The sequence below is a fragment of the Anas platyrhynchos genome, chromosome 21 (assembly GCF_047663525.1).
Source record: "Anas platyrhynchos isolate ZD024472 breed Pekin duck chromosome 21, IASCAAS_PekinDuck_T2T, whole genome shotgun sequence".
Taxonomy (NCBI): domain Eukaryota; kingdom Metazoa; phylum Chordata; class Aves; order Anseriformes; family Anatidae; genus Anas; species Anas platyrhynchos.
Genome location: NC_092607.1, coordinates 5,691,570 through 5,711,629, shown reverse-complemented (window position 1 = coordinate 5,711,629; position 20,060 = coordinate 5,691,570). Strand labels below are relative to the sequence as shown.

The 20,060-nt window shown below is 49.3% G+C and overlaps 1 protein-coding gene across 3 annotated transcripts in view; it reads left to right on the top strand.

Moving 5' to 3' along the window:
* The window catches only part of TOX2 (TOX high mobility group box family member 2), a 136,812-nt gene extending 117,141 nt beyond the window's left edge, over window positions 1-19,671 (top strand). For all 3 annotated transcript variants that reach the window (XM_038166271.2, XM_038166268.2, XM_027472955.3), the window contains exons 5-9: window positions 930-1,157; window positions 9,825-9,905; window positions 11,307-11,714; window positions 13,484-13,614; window positions 18,542-19,671. In XM_038166271.2, the coding sequence (XP_038022199.1) occupies window positions 930-1,157; window positions 9,825-9,905; window positions 11,307-11,714; window positions 13,484-13,614; window positions 18,542-18,578 (885 nt within the window). In that variant the 3' untranslated portion in view covers window positions 18,579-19,671. The remainder of the gene's footprint in view (window positions 1-929; window positions 1,158-9,824; window positions 9,906-11,306; window positions 11,715-13,483; window positions 13,615-18,541) is intronic.
* The last annotated feature ends 389 nt before the right edge of the window (window positions 19,672-20,060 follow it).

Below are 20,060 nucleotides of genomic sequence, written 5' to 3'. Positions count from 1 at the left end.
CACCCGCCAAGCAGAGATTGAGACCACAGCCGCCAGCTGGCAGCTGATGGTTTTATCCTCTGCCGTGTTCCACCTCTGGTGTATTCAGGTTTTTCTCTCCGCTCCAAAACAAGGACAGTAATGCTTCCCTGGGGTCTGAGCTTTCGCTGAGCACAGTTAATGCCTCGAGACCTTTGTCAAGCGGCCAAGCACTGCCCAGGGCTCTCCTCCTTTGCACTCCAAGGCTTCTGCAGCCCCGTGTATCCAGCAGGCTGCCCGGGGCATCTCGGCAGAGACTGAGCAGTAGGACCTGATTCCTGCGCTGCCTTCTCTGGTGACATCCCTGTCTGCACCTTGGTGTTTTACTCCCAGCACTGTGTCCTGCTCCCCTCGGTCCCAGCTGGTGCCGAGCGCAGGCTGCAACCGGGCAGGCTGTAATGAGGGGCACCTGATGGATGAGTTCAAAATAGCATCACTGTTGTAGCTTTTTTGGATAGGAATACTTCAGCATTAGCAGGGTGAAACAAATTGGGGGTGGGGGAGGGTATGTGTGGTGCTGGTGCTGCTGGGTGGGTGCTTGCAGCCCTCCTGCCTCCAGCCAAGTCACTGGTGAGGAAAGTCAGAAGCAGCTTGCAAAGGGGGATGGTTGGGCAGGGTGGAAGCTGAGTTTGGGGAAGTTCAGGATTAAAGGGATCACTGTGAAGCAGTGTGTTCAGAGAGGTCCTGCAAGAGGATGGAAGGAGGGATCTTGCAATGCTAGGGAGAGAGGTGGCTGAGGCTAAGCATTGGGAAAGCCCCAGCATCAGAGGGAGGCTCCCTGGGGGCAGAAGAGGCCCCCAGAGCATCCTCACCATGCTGGGAGCCCTCCTCTGCCCCTGCCCTGCCTCGTCCCCATCACCCGTGTCAGACAGCGCTCAGCTGCCCGCTAAGGGACTGTCTTGGTTTTGCAGGTCACTGGAGAGAAAAGACCATCGACAGACCTGGGCAAAAAGCCCAAAAGCCAAAAGAAGAAGAAAAAGAAGGATCCCAATGAGCCCCAGAAGCCTGTGTCAGCCTACGCCCTGTTTTTCAGAGACACGCAAGCCGCTATCAAAGGGCAAAACCCCAATGCTACCTTCGGAGACGTATCGAAAATTGTTGCATCAATGTGGGACAGTTTGGGAGAAGAACAAAAACAAGTGAGTTATCTTTTGAGTGTTTTTCTTTCAGCTGTTAATGGGGTTTTCCATGGCAGAGGGTCAGCATCACCCCAGGCCCATTCAAAGCATAGCCAGGGGCTCTGGTAGGATGCTTCACCTCTGTTCCTCTTGTAGGAAAATCCCTGTTGTTACACGGGGAAGCACAAATCTTTCTGACAACAAGTTGTTCTCTGTAAGAACAACCTTAGTAAAAACCTCCGTGGTCTTGCTCTGCCATGAGCTTCTTCTAGCCTTGGATGGGAGATGGTTTTTGTATTTGCCTATTTGCTTAAAAGGAATGACTGCAAAGTGCTGAAAAACTGTTAAGTCTGTACACCGCTGGCCTGAAATTGAATGTTTAGGCTTCAAAAGCTCAGAGAGGAGACCTTGAAGGGGCCTTGCAGAGGAAACTCCTGCCCAAGGGCTGTCAGCCGTGTTCAGGCTGCTCGCAAGGAGGCGCCCGGGCCCTGGTGTCAGCGCTTTGTGGATGCCGAGTGGGTTACTAAAGCCTGTAATTGCTCCATGCCTGTTGAGAAAACCCCAGGGAACGCTTTCCGTAGCATGTACGGCTTTTTATCAGGCAGAGTGAGGGCTGACACCGTGTGCAATACGTCTCTGAGCCCAAACACGCCTCAGCTGACAGTCCTCCAGCACCAAGCCCTTAGAGCCTGGCTCCGTCCCCCACTGGGTGTCCACGGCCGGGACTTGGAGCAGCTGCGTTTGGGGTGGGAGCAACAGGGAGGGAAAAATCATTTAAATGGACATCGTGCTGCTAGGACAAAGCCTTCAAAAAGCTTCAAGCTTTGGTGCCCCAGCTTCTCCGTCTCCTCTTTCTCCTGCTCTCCTCCCTTCCAGCATCCCAGTCTGCCTCTCCCTCCCTCCATCTGGCTACAGACATCTCTGTAGATCGGGCGCTGAGCTCGGCTGCGAGCGTGGTTTATCTAATGGAAGTGCTGGGGCAACCCTGACTCAGCACAGTGCAAATGTTCGGCTCTTAATTAACAGCGGGGATTAAACCAGTCCGTTTATCTTCCCCGCTAACTCTCCCTTCTTCTGCTTTATGAGATAGCGGCAGCTTCGCTGTCTCTTTACACGCGCTTTCTAAGTGGCTCCATTTCTCCCTCTGTAATTGATTTAATTAAGTCATTTGTTCCTTGTCTGGATGCTTAAATATTAACTTCCTGCCTTTGTCTCCAGCTGTGCACTTCCCTCCCAGCCCCGCTGCCTCCCTGGCCGGGGGGATGCTCTGTGGCTTTGCCTCGTGGGATGGGGCACGTTCACGCCTCCAGCCTCTGCCTGGAGAAGTTTCCTTAGTCCCTGCTGGCTTTCTCATGCCAGCAGCCCCCGTCAAGTTTGTTTAGATTTGTAAGGCAACACAATGGGAAGATGAAAAGCAAAAAAGGAAGTAAATAAAAAAAACTAGCAAAATGTCATGAAAAGATAAAAAGAAGGATGTCCAGCGTGTCCTTTCTCCCAAGGACAGCGGGGCGTGATGCACACAGGCATGGTGAAGGCACGCAGCCTGTGCCAAGCGCTCCCTCGGCACCTCTGGGTAGGGGACGGTGACCGAGCAGGACAGCTCGGCAGTGACAGCATCACTGCCCAAAATCAGCCCGGGACCTTTCAAATATTTTCATAGCCTCACTGCAGAAAGCAGTGCAGAAAACAAGCCGGGGAAAAGCCAACACAGCGAGGGCAGAGCAGACAAGAGGGGCCAAACCTGCGTGTCCTCACTCAGGTCTGACCAAGGTTTCAGTTAAAGAAAGCTTCCCCTCGCCCTGCTGTGAGAAAAGAGGGTGAATTTGAGGCTGGAGGAGGAAATCTGGGGCTGGACTGTCATCCTGGGCTTGGATCTCTTCCACCCCAAAATTTCACCCCAAAATTGGGGCTGAGGATGCTGCACCACATCCCTGGGCAGCCATCATGCAGACCCCAGCCCCACCGTGCAGCTCATCAGCAATTGCTTTCACCGCTGCAGTTTCTGCTTCAGATGAGGTTTATGAACCTCATTTTCCACTTCCCAGTGAGCACGGCATCTCCTGATCGGGGGACAGCAGGCAGCGCAGGGAGGGGGCACAATAAACCTAATTTCCACCATTTCTGCGAAGGGAACTGGGATGCCACCCGTGTGCCAGAGAGCTCAGGCCGGCATGCAGAGGGTTAATCCCCTGCCGTTTGGGCTGCTAATGATTATATGCACTGTAATATCAAAGCTGGAGCTATTTATTTGCCATTGAGCAGGTGCTGCTGCTCCCACAAAGCAAATTTGCTTTCTCCTCCTGATGAAACAAGCAAAATAAAGGTTGCTCACGTCCCATTTCAGATATGTTTTTTTTTTTCTCTGTGCACGAGCTGAAAGACAAACACTGAACGGGAAGCAGAATGCATATTATGCAAGAAACCATATAATCTAGGAGCATCTTTGATTTGGCTGCTGCTGTCACAGACATGTATTTCACAGAGGGGCTTTTTTTTTCCTTCTCTTTTCTGTCGTTCTTACTGGTTTATCATTTGTGCCTTTGTCATTTTGTTCCTTCTTCTTCTTCTCCTCTCAGCCTCTTCACAATGAATCTTCATTTTCCCTCTGACACACTTGTATCTAAATTTCCTTATTTCCTGCCTTTTTTTATTTATATCTGTTGCCTGGTGATTTGATCATGCTGTGGAATACAGGATTAGCAATCTCCGTGTCCTTGGGTACCGCTCAAGGACACCTGTTCGGCAAGTGCCGGTTTTCTTCCCCACTTTAACCCCTTCCAGCGTGGCCGCGTGTGCCTCGCAGCCACAAATAACAATGCCCTCAAATATCTGCGGCGCCGCATTAGCAGGACCTTGTAATCTGCATTCTTCAACAGCTGGCGTGGCCCTTTCTAAGGAGCTTACATGGGAATCTGAAGAATGTGACTCGAGGAAAAAAAAAATATTAATACGTACTCTTTGAACTTTGCAAATAGTTTAGCAGCTGTTCCCGGAGAGATAGCTTAGACTACAGTGGAAAGCAAAATGCTAATTCAGCCGGTATCACCAGGAGGGTACCTGCTGTCCTAATCCGCCTGCAGCTCCCGGCCCCGCCGCAGACATCGGCTGGTGCTGGCAGCGCTGTCCGGAGAGCTTGGAGAGGGCTGCCTGATCCGATGGGGATGAGAAGGGTTTCTAATTGGGGGAAAAAGGAGGTCGGTGAGGAGCCTCCTGGTGATGGAGCATGGGGAAGATGACTAGAAGTGGAAGTTGTAGGTGTCTCTGCTGCTTTCTCTTATAAACCCACGGGTTTATAAGGGTTTCCATTAGGAAATCCAGCAGCGCATTGGGTCAGTGTTTCCCTAGATCCTGGAAGCTCAGAGGAGAGGCTTTAAGAAGCTCTGCTGCGAGAGCCCTGGGTTAAGTCACCCAAAGTGAGCAAAGCCAGGTCAGACATAGCTTCTTCAGGTGGGACTGGAGCTCCGGGGACCCACCAGGGACACAAAGCACCAGCTCACAGTGGCCCTGCTTTGCCAGGACCAGTCCAGTAAGGCAAAACCGCCCCGTGGCAAAATGCATACACGATTTTCCCATACAAATGCATAGCCTGGAGAATAATACAGCGTGCACACTCCAGGGGTAAATTACCCAACAGAAAAATGAATTGCTCAGGAGAAAATAATAGATCACCCATCTAATCAGATCCACCTGCTCGTTGAACCTGGTACATCAGCTGGTGGCAGGACTCTGCCCAGAGCTGCAGCAGGACAGACAAGTCCAGGGCCAGCTGTACTAAGGCAGAGCCATCACAGCAGACATCCTGGGGGACCTGTGTGCAGCGTGGCCAGCAAACATCCCATTTCCAGCATTGCTACAGGGCTGGAAGAGCACAGTGGTCGGTCTGGGAGTTGCAAGGTTTCAGCTCCTTCTGAGTGTCAGGGAAAGCCATGTGCCAGAGAAGGGCGAAAGCACCAGTCCCAAGCAAAATGTTGAGAGTTCTGGTGGAGATCTGAATAATGATTGGGAAGACGTTAAAAGCAGCTACAAGAGTGTGACTTCTGTTCTTGGGCAGCAAAATCAGAACTGTGAAAGATGGGTGTTGTCTGCTTTCCATCCTCCTCGGAGGGTAGCGGTTGGATCTGTCACCTCCTCTGCTTCGTTTTGGAGTCTTCACTGGGTTGTCCTGGAGCATGGCTGATTTACACCCAGACAGCACCTTGGAGTCAAGGCAGAGGATAAAAAGAAGGATTTTTTCAGGACACTTCAATCTGTGGTAATTTCTGCTTGAATAGGTGTCTATCCATTCATTCTCCAGAGGACTGCTCCACGGCACTGTAACTCCACCCGCGTGCTGGAGGAGCTCTCCTGAGCCACCAGAATTGTTCCCATAGCGAGAGTCTTGCAGGGAGGTGTCCTCAGGGGGGTTGGATCCTGTAGCTGGGGGAGCCTGGGGACGTGGAGCACTGCTTAAACCCCTCCTCGTGGTGGGTGCCGGGTGCTTCCCATGTCCAAGCTCGGTGGCCTCAGGCTTCAGCAATCCAGGGTATAGCTGTTAGACAGAAGGAGACGTGCTGAGATTTACAGACAAAAAAATGTGGTTTGGGTAATTTTGGCTAATTTTGATGGGGGGAGGACAGATTAAGCTGTCCCCAGGAGATGGCAGGAGGGACATGGAGGGGCGTGCAGGGAGGTGAGGAAGAGCTGGGGGGGATAGGAGGGTGGCGTGGCTGTACCTGCTGCGTTTCTGATGGAAGGATGAGGCCGTGTGGAGGCTGCATGCAAAGCAAATGGGTGGTGTGGGGGACACTGCCAGGCGGGGAGGAAGTGCTTTCGAGCTGTCCTTGTAAGTAAACCATAAGTTCTAGTGATGCAAAGAGAGATTTTCAAGGAAAGGCTATAACTGTTACAAGAAAAAGCCCTCCAGATTTACAAGCAGAATAAGATCCAAATGTCTACATCTGAGGGGAAAAAAGTCACGGAGTCAGAGAAAGGAGAGCAAGGAGAGACTTAAGAGGTCAGCCAGACCGCACTGCTGCCTGAAGTCAGGATCATCTCTACTTAAGCCATTCTTGATGGATATGTGCCTAATCTGTCCTTAAACCTTCAGTGGTGGAGATTACACATCTCCCCAGGCAATCTCTTCCAGTGCTTAATTATCCTTCCTGTTAGGAACACTCTCGTCTTGCTTAGCCAACATTTCCCTTGCTACAGCTTAAACTTATTGCCTCTTTTCCTATCTGCACTCGATGCCGAGGATGGTTCCTTGCCTCCTTCTTCGCAGTGTCACATTTGCAGGCTGTGGCTCCTCCTGGTCTTCTGTCTAAGTAAACAGAGTCCTTCAGCACCACTCGGTGACCTTTGTGCACTTCTCAGCTCCTCTCTCCTGATGGTCTCTGTCTCTTTCTGGAAACGAAATGCCCCAAACTCCAGCTAGGGATGCAGCAGAGGGGCTCTGCGGACCTTGCTGCTGCAAAATGAAGGCACGGAGTATCAGAAGGGGCTCAGGGCAGAGCTGGGGTCCTTTTTGTTCTTGTCCAGCTCGGAAAGCAGCGCTGCCGTTCAGGGGCTGGGATGCAGAGGTTACTGACAGCAGCTACTGCTGTCGCTGCCTGCACGACACCGAGCTGCTCGTGGGCGTCAGCGGGGTTTGGAATAATTGTCTTCTCTAATTAACTGGTTATCAAACAAGAACATTTCATTACGGTACAATTACTAGCTGCTTTGCTGAGACACAGAGGTGTCAGGATTACGATCCCAACATATGCTTCTTACAGCTCTGATTTTTTGTTTTCATAATCACTAACCGTTTCTGCTCCCCCCCCCAACCCACCCACTCGCTTAATGACTAATGAATCCTCCTGCTAGCAAATAAGAAAAATAAATCAGCGGGCATGGCAGGTTAGAAAGGAAAACATGCAAAATGTTTTGAGGATCCTTAAATCTGATAAATTACTTGGAAATTAAAATCCCTGGGAGAAAATGGGATTTAATTAGAAAGTAACATGGTTTTGTCAATGTTTAAATTAAAATTTTAAAGGTTATAAATACAGCGCTGAAGCTGCTTTTACACAGAGGATTGGTGCGAAGTTGTGTTCGGGGCTGTGGCGGCAGGCTGCGTCTTTGCTGTTAAACGCCCGCGATGGAGCAGCGTGTGGGTGCAGAAACCATGTCCCCTCCTGCAGCACCGCAGGAGACCCAGCACAGGGACGGTCACCGACCAGGTGAAGCCCCGGGAATGCTGCTGAGGTGGAAATAGCCGGGTGTGGGAGAGCAGCCATGGGCATAGCGTGGGCTTGCCCTCCTCTTGCCCTTCCCTGGACCAGGCTCGTGGCCAGGGCTGGGGCAGGAGCTGGCCTGGGGCTCAGCCACGCACGGCATCTCCGCAGACACAAGCACAGCACAGCCCCCGCCTGCTAGGAAAGACAAGGACGGGTGAAGAGTGAGAAAAAAGCACAAAAGAACAAGTGGTTGAGATGAAGATAGGCACCAAATTGGTTAGTTAGGCATTTATTTGCATTTGGGTTAAGGAAGGCTAACTGACCCGCCCTCTCCCTGTCCACAACCGTAAATTGAAGGTTTTCTCCAGTCAAATTTTCCTAATAATCAAATTTATTTCTGTGTAGCTATGAGTACTTTGGTTTCCTCCATCCTCAAGAAAAAAAATAATAATAATAAAAAAAAAAACGAAAGAAAGGAAAAAAGAAAAAAAAAGAAAAAAAAAGAAAAAAAAACGCAAAAAAAAAAAAACTGATGGCATTTTGCTATTACAGAGGAAAAAAATAAAAATGTTTTCAATTCATCAGCACCCATCGTTATAGCAGGCTGAGATGCAGGAATTCATATTTCATTGTGCAGGCATCAGACACCGCAGTTACGAGCATCTGCTGGAAGCAGAGCTGATGGAAACCCCACGTCTCTGTTGTACAGTAAATGCTGGAGCAGCAGCTCTGGAGTTACTGCGGTGGGCTACGGACATCGGGGAGGCAAGGGCTGTAGGGAGAGGTAATGGCCTTTATTAGGGTAACTGATACGGTTTGAAGAAATAGTTGCTTTTCACAGGCAAACTCTTCTTCGGGCTGACATTTCAAAATGTAATTTTGTTCTGAATGGACCAAATGTAATACTTGCCGAATACCATAAAGCCAAAGACAAACTTAGGAAAACGCTCAGTTTCAGAAAATTACCGGCTGAGACCTCCGGTGTGTCCAGGCAAAATGTTTCACTGAAGGATTCGCTCAGATTTAGCAGTGAAAATAAGGTTTTCAATCCATTTTTAATAGAATTTATCCGTGCTGATTTTAAATTGAAATTCAAGTAAGTGGACATCTCGGCTGCGGGAACTGCTTTTTTCTGTTCAGAGGTTATTTTCTATCAGAAGGGAGTTTCGGGCGCTGTCATGGCAGGTGGCACGGGAACTACAAAAGCACAACATGAAAACAATGCTGAGTCAAATCCCAAACAGAAGAGGAAATTCTGCTAAATTTGCACAACCAAACCGGTTTTGTGAAAGCACTGGTCTGTCTGCTGCAGCATTTTTGCTTCCTTGCTTGAATTTCAGCGGCACCACCCTTTTTTTTTTAAAGTCAGTGGGAATCACCCCAAATCTGTCACCTCCCAGCATCGCCCCGGGGCAGCAGCACCATGCTCAGGGCCGATGCTCAGGGCTGGGACATTCTGGTCTGGGCACCCAGACACCAGGTGAGAGGAGCAAGCAATCAGGCTTCCACGAAGCGATTTTTAACTATTTGTTCCCAACCTCCCCCATCCGTAGGAAATTTGCCGTGGAAAAAAGCTCAATTTCCCCACCAAGCTTCAGCACATTGACTGTTCAAAGCTGATGTTGTTTTTAGAGCAGAATTAAATGTATGCAAAGCTCTTCTAATTGAAATTACCTTCATTTGTGCCGCTTTGAGTTTCCAGTGGAGGCGAGGGCTGATGGATATTTTACTTGGGAGTTTCTTCCTTTCGCTTATTTTTTCTTTTTTATTATTCCATTTTAAAACATTCTTCTTGCTTGCTCGGCTTAATCTGTTTTACCACACAGGGAGTCATCCTGCCTGGATTGTGCTGTTTTACTTCCCTGCAAGGGGAGCTAACTCAGGGCAGAAAGGAGACCAGCCCTGTGAAGCTGCAGGGTGGAGAGGGGAGAATAAACACTAATCCACTCCTACAAAGCTTTTTCTTTCCTTAGCGTAGCAAACCCTCCTGATACTTACTGTTTCTCTGAAAGCCCCAGCTCCTCGAGTCATAAGATTAGGCAAAAATCTCGACTTTGATATGCCAGGGAAGGGGCTTCCCAGCTGCCAGGGCTGCAGAGAAGAGCTGCAGAGTGGGAGCTCTTGGCTCAGTAACGGGAAAGCCAGGGAAATGAGGCAGTGGTGTAGGATTTCTGAATGTCTCACTATTTTTTAAGTTGTAATTTGGGGATTTGGACCTTTGTCTTGTTTTTCCAAAAGCCTGGATCGCAGTCTCCTCCAGTTCCTATCAGGAAGTGAATTCAGTGGTTTCTCCCTGTAATAGCCTCCCAGGGCTTTATTTGCTTGATTTGGGGTAAATTCCTCTCTGGCAGAACTGAGGTTTTCATGCATGTGATTCAAAGCCCCATCCCCATTGCTGGGAGGGGGTCTGGCGGAGCAGGCAGGGTGCAGCCGAGCCCAGCAGCAGCCGGTGCTGCTTTATTAACCATTCTTCATTGTCTGGTCCTTTCAGGCTTATAAGAGGAAAACAGAAGCGGCGAAGAAGGAGTATCTGAAAGCCCTGGCCGCGTACCGGGCCAGCCTGGTCTCCAAGGTACGTGGCTGCTGCCTGCTCCCACCTCAGTGCCAGGACCAAGGACGGGCACAGAAAAAGGCAGGGACAGCCTGGTTGCTCTTGTGGCTGCCACTCCACAAACCTGCTTCTCCTTGCTGCCCACACCTTCAGCTGCCCCCTGAAGTCACATCTCTGGTGACTTGGTCCGTCTCTCTTAGTCCGTTTGTGTTGTTTGCCCAAACACAGACACGCAGCCCCCCAGGGCCTTTGCAGGGTTTCCAGCACGCCCACAGCTCCTGGCACAGCACTGGGACATGCTCTGGGCAGTGCTGGTGTGCACTGGGCGCTGTGGGTGGCAGAGCAGGACCAGAGCATCTTGATGACTTGTCCAGTTCCTGCTCCCTCGATGTGCTGTGCTGTATGTACTGTCTGTGCTTGGTGCTGTGTCACAGCCTCAGTACTTAAAAATCAGATGCTGCCACAGGAGATAATGTGATGTCCCAAATCTGCAGGATGCATGCGGCTGGTGGTGCGCTGGAAAGGCTCAAGGCTTTTGCACAGGCATGAGCACCATCACCATTAACTTGTGAACTGATCAGGAGCAAGGACAGATGTCTAAAATGGCCATAGAAAGGGCTATTTCGGGGTTTAAAAGCTTTTCTTAGTCCCTCTGGTAACCTATGAGGGTCTTGCTTTGAATGTGTGCGGCATCAATGTGGGGCAGGTGGCATGGAGGGCATGGAGTCACCACACATCATGATTTCATTTTCTTCCCCATCTCTCCAATAACCGATTTTTTTGCAGAAGAGCAACTATATTTTGAGTAAAACAGCACAGTATGTTCCCTGCTGCTGGGTGAGAAAAGATCTGGAGGATTGTTACAGAGCCCATCACCGGACAAAAACCTCATTGTCCGAGACAGAAAATGTCCTGTCGTTCGTCCCTTTTTCCTGCAGAAATGAGGCCACCATTGTGTTGTGCGTTATAGGCCCACAGGGCTGCAGGAATGCTCGAGATTAAGCCAGCAGAATTTTTACCATCCCGTTTGTGCTTTATGGGAAGCAAAAGTGATTTTCTCACCCACCTGTTTGGACCCATGGGGTGAGCTGCGGACAGGCAACTTGCCTGTGTGCCGGTTGATGCCTCTCCCATGCTCCAGGCTCTGCCGAATGTACAGTGGAGTTTCTGGAGGTTAATTTCCAAGGTCTGGGTGCCAGGCCCAGCCTGCTGCCCCCTTGCTAGCCCTGGTGCTGGAGATGCACGTGCTGGCTGGGTGGGATGGGAGTGGGCTCAGCAGCGCGGTCAGCACAGGCTCCAGGTGGACGTCTCTGCAACCTGCGCTCCTGCCCTGGTGCCTACAGCCTGTTTGGGCAGCAGAGGTGCCTGGGGACGGATAACCACCCTGCCTTCCTCCCTCACCCATGATCTGTTTTCCAACAGAGCTCTGCCGACCAGGGGGAGACGAAGAGCGCCCAACCCACCCCACCTTCCAAGATGATCTCGCCCAAGCAGCCCATGTACCCGATGCCCCCGCAGGCTTCGTCGCCCTACCCCGGCCTGGGCTCCTTCCTGTCCCCGTCGGACCTGCAGAGCTACCGCGGCCACCCCCACCCCAGCCTGCCCCGGACCCTGCCCTCCAAGCCCATGCTGCCCAGCATCAGTGCCTCCCCGCCGCCCGCCTTCCAGATCAGCCCTCCCCTCCACCAGCAGCTCTCCTTGCACCACCCGCAGAGCTCCCTCCTCAGCCAGCCCCTCAGCATGCAGCAGGTCCCCCAGCAGCCCCTCCTGTCCCCCCCCATGGCACTACAGGTACAGCCCCCCATGAACTCCTCGCCTCCCGGGCAGCAGGTGAGTGCTCGGCCATTTGCTCGTGGCCCCCAGCGGTGTTTGGGAGGGGTTCACCAGTGGTCTTCTGAGGTGGTTGGGGGGGTGGTCAGCGGGAAGCCCCCCAGTGATGCTGCTGAAAGAAGGGAGGGCTGAAAGGGGGTGGGAGAACGAGAGGTGGGGCTCACCAGGAGGAAGAAGAAAAAGGTAGAGGGAACGTCACTAGCAGGACGGAAAATGAGTGTTTCTCCAAAACATTGGAGAACATCGCTGTGGTGGCAGAGAGCCAAGAGGATGCCTGCACGTATGCTAACCCTACCAGCAGGACACGAATCACATGGACCTGGCTACAAGGTGTAAAACCTACCGACAGAAACCACCCCTAGCCATGGCCAGCTCAGGCTGGCAGCCCACATGGAGGCGTCACTGCTTCCCTTCTCTAAATCCAGTAAGAAAATGTGTCTGGAGGAAAAACTGGCAGTAGTAAGAACCACTGCCTCCACCTTATAGAGAAGATGCCAGTACATGGAGAGGGAGATGAGTGGTTTCCAGAGTTTCTCCATCTGGAATATGAACTGGACCAACTATTCACAGTGAAGGACATATGCTCTGAATTCACAGCTGCTACCATTTACTTGATGATACTTTTAACTGTATTATTCACCCAGATGGTTGAATAATTTGTGTTTCACGTGTTTACTAGCTATATATCACAAAATTCACACAGTATTTTAGTGATGTACAAAGCTTTCTTTCACATAATGTGACCCATTCAGTTTGGAACTAGCTTTGAGAAAACAGAAACTGTTAATTTTGGAATAGCTACTGCAGTGAAAGCAAGGGAAAGGAGAGTAGGGATGTGGAAGCACAGTTATCCCTGTCAGTAAGAGAAAGATGACATATTTGGGAACATCAGATCCTAGAACAGGTTTTCATTCCCAGCCTGCTCAGGGTATCCCAAGGAACGTCTGCAGCATGGTGATTTTACTTTGGGTCTACATAAGCAAACGTGGCCTCTGTAATTCAGTGATAGCCCACATGCAAAAATGAGCATAAAAGGGGATCCTCGTAATCACTTTAATTGGGGTATGTTTTGTTGCTGAGAGCAGCATTTTGTGAAGCTTCATTCCACATCTTTGTTAATAAAATTTTAAATGGTTAAAAAAAAAAAGACATGCTTTCTTAATTTTGACATTTTAGAGAAAATCATATTCTTGGTCAGGTAACTACCATGATTCTCTTTCTTTATATGTACTGCCTAATTAAGCAGGCCCCAAAAAATCGGGATCGCGATGGGCTTTCAGATAAAACAGCCCCACAGAGCCCTTGTAAATTGCCAGCAGTGACAGCTGATGGAGAGAGTATTGCTTGTGTGGCTGTTCCTTGCCTTGTTACCGTACATTACGAGGGGCTAATGCATTACTGCAAAGGGAGCTGCACTTCGAGTGGAAAAATGGGTTTGACTGCCCGCATGCTGATGCGAAGGCTTTCCTGGCCATGCTTCTGCAGCCACTTACTGTCCCCTCGAGGACCCAAAAAACAAGAGGCGGGCAGAGGGGTGCAGGGCAGACGTGGCTGCGTGGACACCTGCTTGCAGCATCCCACGTTCTGCTCAGTCCCACCAGGGGTTTTCAGGTCCTGGGCTGGACTCGCTGCTTTCCCAATGTAAGTGCTCCCACACCCTGTACTGCAGTGGTTTTGGGGCACACAGACGTGTCTGTGCAATATTATTAGATCTTTGATTGTCCTGCCTCTGTGGGCGCGTGTAACCCTTCCTTTCCTCCACCCCGCAGGACTTTTCGCATATTTCGTCTGAGTTTCAAAACAGCGTTGGGCCCCGTTCACCTGGTGCATCAAATCCTCCAGGAAGCACTGAGTGGGACAGCGACTACCCCAGCAGAGAGTGCGGGATCAACCACTGCAGGCCAGTAGACACAATGGGGCATCTCTCGTGACACCTGAACGGTGACCATACGGTCATCTGATGTTCAAATAGGGACGGTGGTAAAAAGAGGAAAATGCGGTGCGGCACAGTTTGCATCTCCTTGTCACGGTGCTTCCTTCCTCCCATGGTCTGACAAGAGCCCTGGGCTTGAAGAGCCACTGGGGCATGGTTGAGCCATCACTGAGCTGCAGAAGCAAATTCTGCAGTGGTTTTCCTGCCTCCTCCAAGCCAAATGGGTCAGCATCTTTTAACCAGAAAGTACAGGATACACAGTGTGATTGTAAATTGTTGGTAGTCCAGCAGCTTGCAGCAGTTGAGAACCTGCCCCCAAAGATACAGCAAGTGGTTAGGCTCGTTATGGTAAATGATGCTCATGGTTTCCTCTCCTCTGTAGGCTCACTGATGTGATGCTGTGGAAGCAAGTAGCTAAAAAAATCATGGATAATTTCATCATTGGAAATGAGGAGTTTTCTCTTTTTGGGGGTTTCTATGCCATTGGCAATGGGAGAGCTTGACACGCTTCCTTCCAGAGCAGGACAGGGAAGCCCAGCCTGTTGCATGCATTGGGTCATGCATGGCCATTACCTAAAGAACGGGAAAGAAATCCGTGTCCTGTGAGTGTTTGGTGCATTATGCCCTGGAAATGAGTGTTTTAGAACTACTTGCCAGATTATTATGTGGGCTGGCCAGCAGTGGCTGCTGTGTGCAGCCCGAGCAGCCAGTTTGTGGTTTTGCTGCTTGCCTGAGAGAACTAAACTCTTGTTGAGGAGCTCCACTGTGGCTGCCCAGTGAGTCCCAAGAGATGGTAGGCTTTGAGGGCATTTGGCCACATCCGTAAGCAAAGTGCTTCTCCTTCTAAAGTGTTTGCTTTTATTGCCAAGGCAACAATCTCTGGCTGTCTCTAGCAGCAGATCCCTTATCCACCCTAGGGTTTAGCCATGAGAAGGTTCAAAGCCTCCTCCCATGAGCTGCGTGATGCTCTGGTCCTCTGCACCTTGCAGGAAAGGCCACCGACATCTGTGCAGATCTTTCCCCTTGCAGCTTACAAGCTCCAGCATGAAGGTCCTTTCAATGCTGCTTGAATTCCCCGATAATTAAAACCATCACGATCGTCTCAAAGCTGGGGAGCAGTGAGGGTGTGAAAGCCATTTCCAACCTCAGCCTAATCAGGTGCTCTTGGTTCAGCAGTAATAGTTTCGAGATTGCTCTTGTACTCTGTAAAACAGGCACGGGGTTTGCTGCTAGAGCAGGTAGGGAAGGAGGCTTAGTAGCTTCTGAGTATTGTTTGATTTGCTTGAAGTGCTGGAACATAGTGCTTTCACTGGAGATAATAGCAAGCTCCCAGGCTTTTCAGAGTACAGCTCATGCCTGTGCCAGCAGTGCACTTACAATGGCTGGGCTGGGCACAGACTGTACAGACATTTATTTCTTTCAGGGAAATAAATAACTCACCGAGCCATTAGAATATGGCTGCTGTCTGCCTGCCGGGGGTGCTCAGCTACAGGGATTATTCTGGGCTCTGCCAGGGAATTTGGCATGGTCCATACTGAGGGCTCCGCAGACGACCCAACAAGAGGAAGCTATTTGGGGCTCGATGATAAATGTAATTTTAGATCCTGTGGGCAAAACACTTGGAGGGTTATGGCACACGGGTCCCAGTTTGCAAAGGAGCTGAGCAGAAGCGTCTCCCAGACACAGGTGAAATGCTAACGTTGCAGGCAGGACTGGGTTTTGTGTTGCTAAAGCAAGCTCTTTGCCATGCGGCTAGAGCGCCGTATTGTTAGCAGAGGGCCCATGCAATTCATGATCAAAGCTCATGCATTTCATGCCTTTGTCACAGCAGAAATATCGAATTTCATGGGTTTATCGCAGCTTCCTGGAAAAAAAATATATTTTAAAACCAGACAGATTATGCAGAGACTTCCAGATAATTATTAGAGTAGGTTACAGCAATGAACTCAGATGCATATGGATCAGTACTGCCGAGAGCGCTTAGTGCACTAAAAAATGCCGTCGTCTCTTAAGGAAAGAGCCCATCTCCTCTGGCTAGAGACAGACGAGCTGCTGGAAACCCAGCTCCCAGAGCTGACTTTTTCCATTTGATTGTAAAGCCTGGGGCATCAGCAGTGCCACCACCTCCTGCTGCTGCCAGCCCCTCGTGTTTGCTACCAACGTGTGTGCGCTGTGCTGCCTGCAGTGTCGGCACGCATCTGTAGGACCTTACTCTTACTGCTGAGCTGCAGCCCCCGTGTCTCCGTTTCTGCTTGTCCCAAAAAGAGGTTTATCTGGCTCTCATCATCTTCTTCCTGCCTAGGCTCTTTCTCCAGTTTTGCACTAATTGCAAGCTCTGATCAAAGTTGCCCATGGGCTCCCCCTCGCCTCCATGCCACAAGCTTGGTGTTTCCTCAGTTCCCATGATGTCGGCACTGGGTTAGCTGGGGTAAACCCCCCAGTCCTGCATTTCCTTTTGTGTTTTTCACCCAGACAACTTTAGAAAAGCCAACGAGATTGGCTTTCTCTCTGTCCCTCCTTATCGAGCAAATCCTTTTAGGAAGAATTGCTGAAGCTTTTTTTCAGCCAGTCAGTGCTAGTTAAAATGCCATTAAATGATACTTCTTCACTTATACCCCTCAGATCCAGGATCCTGTGAGCAGGCACTCCTTAATTCATAAATGAGCCATATTAGAGAGGGATTTAGATGTTTCTTAGCCCATCCCCTTCCCTTTTCTTAATGAGTTTGTGCTCACTGACTTCCATCCAATTTTCCTAGCTCTTTCTGGGCTTAAGCCCAAGCTACCCTAGATTGCTAGCAAAGTCATGGGCAGCGTTTCTCCATTCCCACTCAGTACATGACTATCACTTCCCACAAGCAATTGCAGCATACAATTTCAGCACTTTTTGCCATCGTATCACAAACTATATTTACACAGCCCCCCATCTCCCCTACCTTGTTCTCGTGCTTGCTCTTTCCCAGGCACCCATCGAATTCCTGTGTTTTGCAGTCACTTTCTCCACAGCAGTTAGCTCACCTCTACCAAGGTTGCAGCGTGGTTTGCAAATACTTGCAAGTCTTTCCTAATTCCTCAAGGCACCTCACCATTTTTTCTGCTCTTTCCATACCAAAGCTGTCTGGGATTCATTCACTTTTGCCTCCTACTATTTAGATTTGGGGTGGTAACACTGAACTTGAGTCATCTCCCTATGTCCTTCTCGTTTACAAGAGGTAACTGTATCCACCAGGTTTTGGGGATGCTGTTATTCAGACACGGTGTTACTCTGAAGATGCTGAGAAACCTGCACCTAGATGGCCCCGCTTTGGGTGGAATCAGACAGCTCCAAGGCCCTCCCAGCCCGTGTTGATCTTTGTGTGTTGTCTGAAATCCCCATGGATTTCACCTTATCCATAGCCTAGGCCTGATAGTTATGTGAGCAGCTGAAAATATACCTGCATGCCGTTGTGTGACGCTGCCATTATAAATGTGTTGTCATTGGGCAGCTTTTCTCCCCTCTTCCCACTCCCTTGGGCTAGAAGCTGGGACGCTCCCAGGTATGCCTTGTCCAGACACACGATGCCATGTAGAGCCACTTCAGCCCGACGCTGACAGCCGTGCTCATTCCTGCTAATGATGAAGCAATCCACTCTAAGTGGGGGAAGTTTCTGAATCAGAAGCTAAGTGAGCAAACTCTCTAAAAAGACAAAGACAAAACCCCACAAATGCACTTAGTTTGGATTCAATTATTTATAGTAATACACCGTAATGAACTGGGAAGTGTTCTGTAGCATATTTTGTAAAATTAATGAAGTTTTAGTATTGGAATACCTCACTGCTGCTCGCTGGTATTAAATCTTTGCTGAGTGCAGTAGGGAACACTCTGCATTTTAAATGCAAATTATAAAATGTGGAGACTAACAAAGTGCAGACTCTTCTGCACTGCACTCTATCAGCAGCAGCATTGCCTTGCTGTCTGCTCTTTCCCCATTATTCCACTCACAATCACACCCACACCAGAATTTCCCAAAGCTCTGTAATGTCCTTCACTACTTCTAAGGCCCCAACAATGTTTCTGCCAGAGCTGTGCAGACGATACAGCCCTTTCAAATGAAATGGGTTTCAGAGCAAAGCCCAAATTGCCTTTCAGCCAGGGAGAGGGGCACACTCGTCTTCCATGGGCTTCTTTTGCCTCTTGCTGCCTTCAGCAGACTGAGGGGCAGACTGGCTGGTGTTGCTGTCTCACAGCATTTTTTCCCCTTACTTCCTGATTGTTAACGTTTCTAGTTGTACTTATTTTGGGGGAGGAGAAGTAGGGCGTTGAGCAGGTGATGTCTCCTGTTCCCACAGTCTTCAGCCACCTCATTTTTGTAAATCCTCCTGGACACCCACAGGCATCTTCAGGCATAAGCCCCTTAATTACATTTTTGCGACCCCCTACTCCATGTGCAGCATCAAAATGACACATTTAATCCAAAAGCAAGTGCACTTTTCCTAACCCCCCATGGCTGAGCCTGAGGACCGTGTCTGCGTGGTGGAGGAGCTAGTACCAGTGCCACACCTGCGTGCTCTGCAGGGAAATCCAGACTTGGCCCTTCCCTGCAGCCCAGCAAGAGCCAAAATTCCCCCTGGAGGTGACCTGGTGTCTCAGCCCTTACTGTTACAACTCAGGATGAACTGAAACTACAGCAAGCTCAGAGTCCCAAGTGCCTTCTGCTTGGTTCCTCTCCACACGCCTGTCCCTAGGTGCCAGCCACTGGATGCTTTGCATTGTGGAGCCATAAAAGCCTCGGTGGGGCTGAGAGCAAGCATGCCGACAGCCACGCAAGTGCTTGTTGCTGACAGCCAGCTCTCCTGAGGGACTTCCAGGACATTTTCCAGCCTGTCTCACCTCCTGCCTCTCCTTTCTTTTACAGCATGCTGCCAAGGGACAAGGCGCTCTACCTCACCTAAGGCTCACCATCCCTGTTCGGGGAGGCTCAGATGAAGGACACTTGGGGGGGGTCTATCCTACAGACTACACGGAGAGGCACCGAGCAAGTCCTACGGACGAGCAGCAACCACTGCGCCTCGTCGCTGGCTTCAGTCCCAGGCTCCAAGAGCAGTTTTCTCTGATTATTTGTGAACTCTAAAGTCTACTTTCTGTGGAAGCCCAAAACCTCATAAATCATGAAGAACAAAAATATATATATATATAAAAAATAAATAAACACAAAACCAACAAAAAAAAAAAAGGGGGACACCATTTTTCTGCTTGCCATCAGCTTAGCTACAGACTATTTTCCTAGTGAACTGCTTTTAGACACAGCATAAGCCCAGGTCTGGTGTCCTCAAGCATTAGGCCAGCTCAGTAGGAGGATGCACTCTTTTGACTTGCTAACAGCACTAAACTTTGTGCAAGAAAAATGTGAAGTTTGTGTGAATATTGTACATGCAAAGGCCTTGGATGTCTGGCAAAAAAAAAAAATACAAAAATTAAATAAAAACTATTCCTAGGTAGGTGGGGGGAGAGAGCAGAAGGCAAAATATGAGAGAAAAATGTGAAAAAGATCATGAAAATATAATTTGTTGGATAGTTGTAAGTAGTTTACTAAGTGTTTTAGAGCTGTGCTAAAGACATCTTTAAGATTTTTTTGTGAAAAAAAAAATTAGTAGTTTACTTTATAGTAAAAGCATTTTATATTAATTGTAGCACATTTTTTAGTTATACATAGAAGGGAGATGTGTATAAAAAAAACAAAAACAACAAAAAAAGCCTGCCAAACTTGTTTCTATTATTTGTACAGCAAGAAATGGACAATTTATATCCATGTTCTATGGCATTATTATATTTTTTCTGCCATATGTCCATCTATTTAAAAATTGCTGACAATGATTTTTGTCTATTTATGAAAGATTAGAGAGCATAATTACAGTTTCTCATAAGGTGCATTTTTTTTTTTAATTTTTTATTTTGTTTGAAGGTGCTGCATTCGCAGCACCTGGCACATTCGGTTCACAATGCTTATCTTACCTTTCTTTATAATAAAACATATGAAAAGTAGAACTGAACCAGTCTCTCCTTATTCTGGGGGCAGCTTTCGCCAGCGTGGCTCAAGGTACGCAGCCCAAAAATGCACCATGCCTTCTCCTCGTGCTCCTGAGCTCCCCCATCCCTTCCTCCTCTCCCACCACATCCTCACTTGCTTTCTCCACCCCCCCTTGCTTTACAGTACGTAATTAAATATGTCAGGGACCACCCTGACAATAAAAATTATGGCTGAGCAATGGCAGCCATGCTGACAAACACACATTTTTCCCGTGTTTTATTGGAAAAAACCCGCTTCACACTCAGCAGAGGGTACCTCCCTGTCTCAGCATCAGCTCGTTGCCCTGTCCATGTGGACACGGGGGCACCGTGCTGCCCGGAGGCCACCACCAGATGCCCACAGGAGC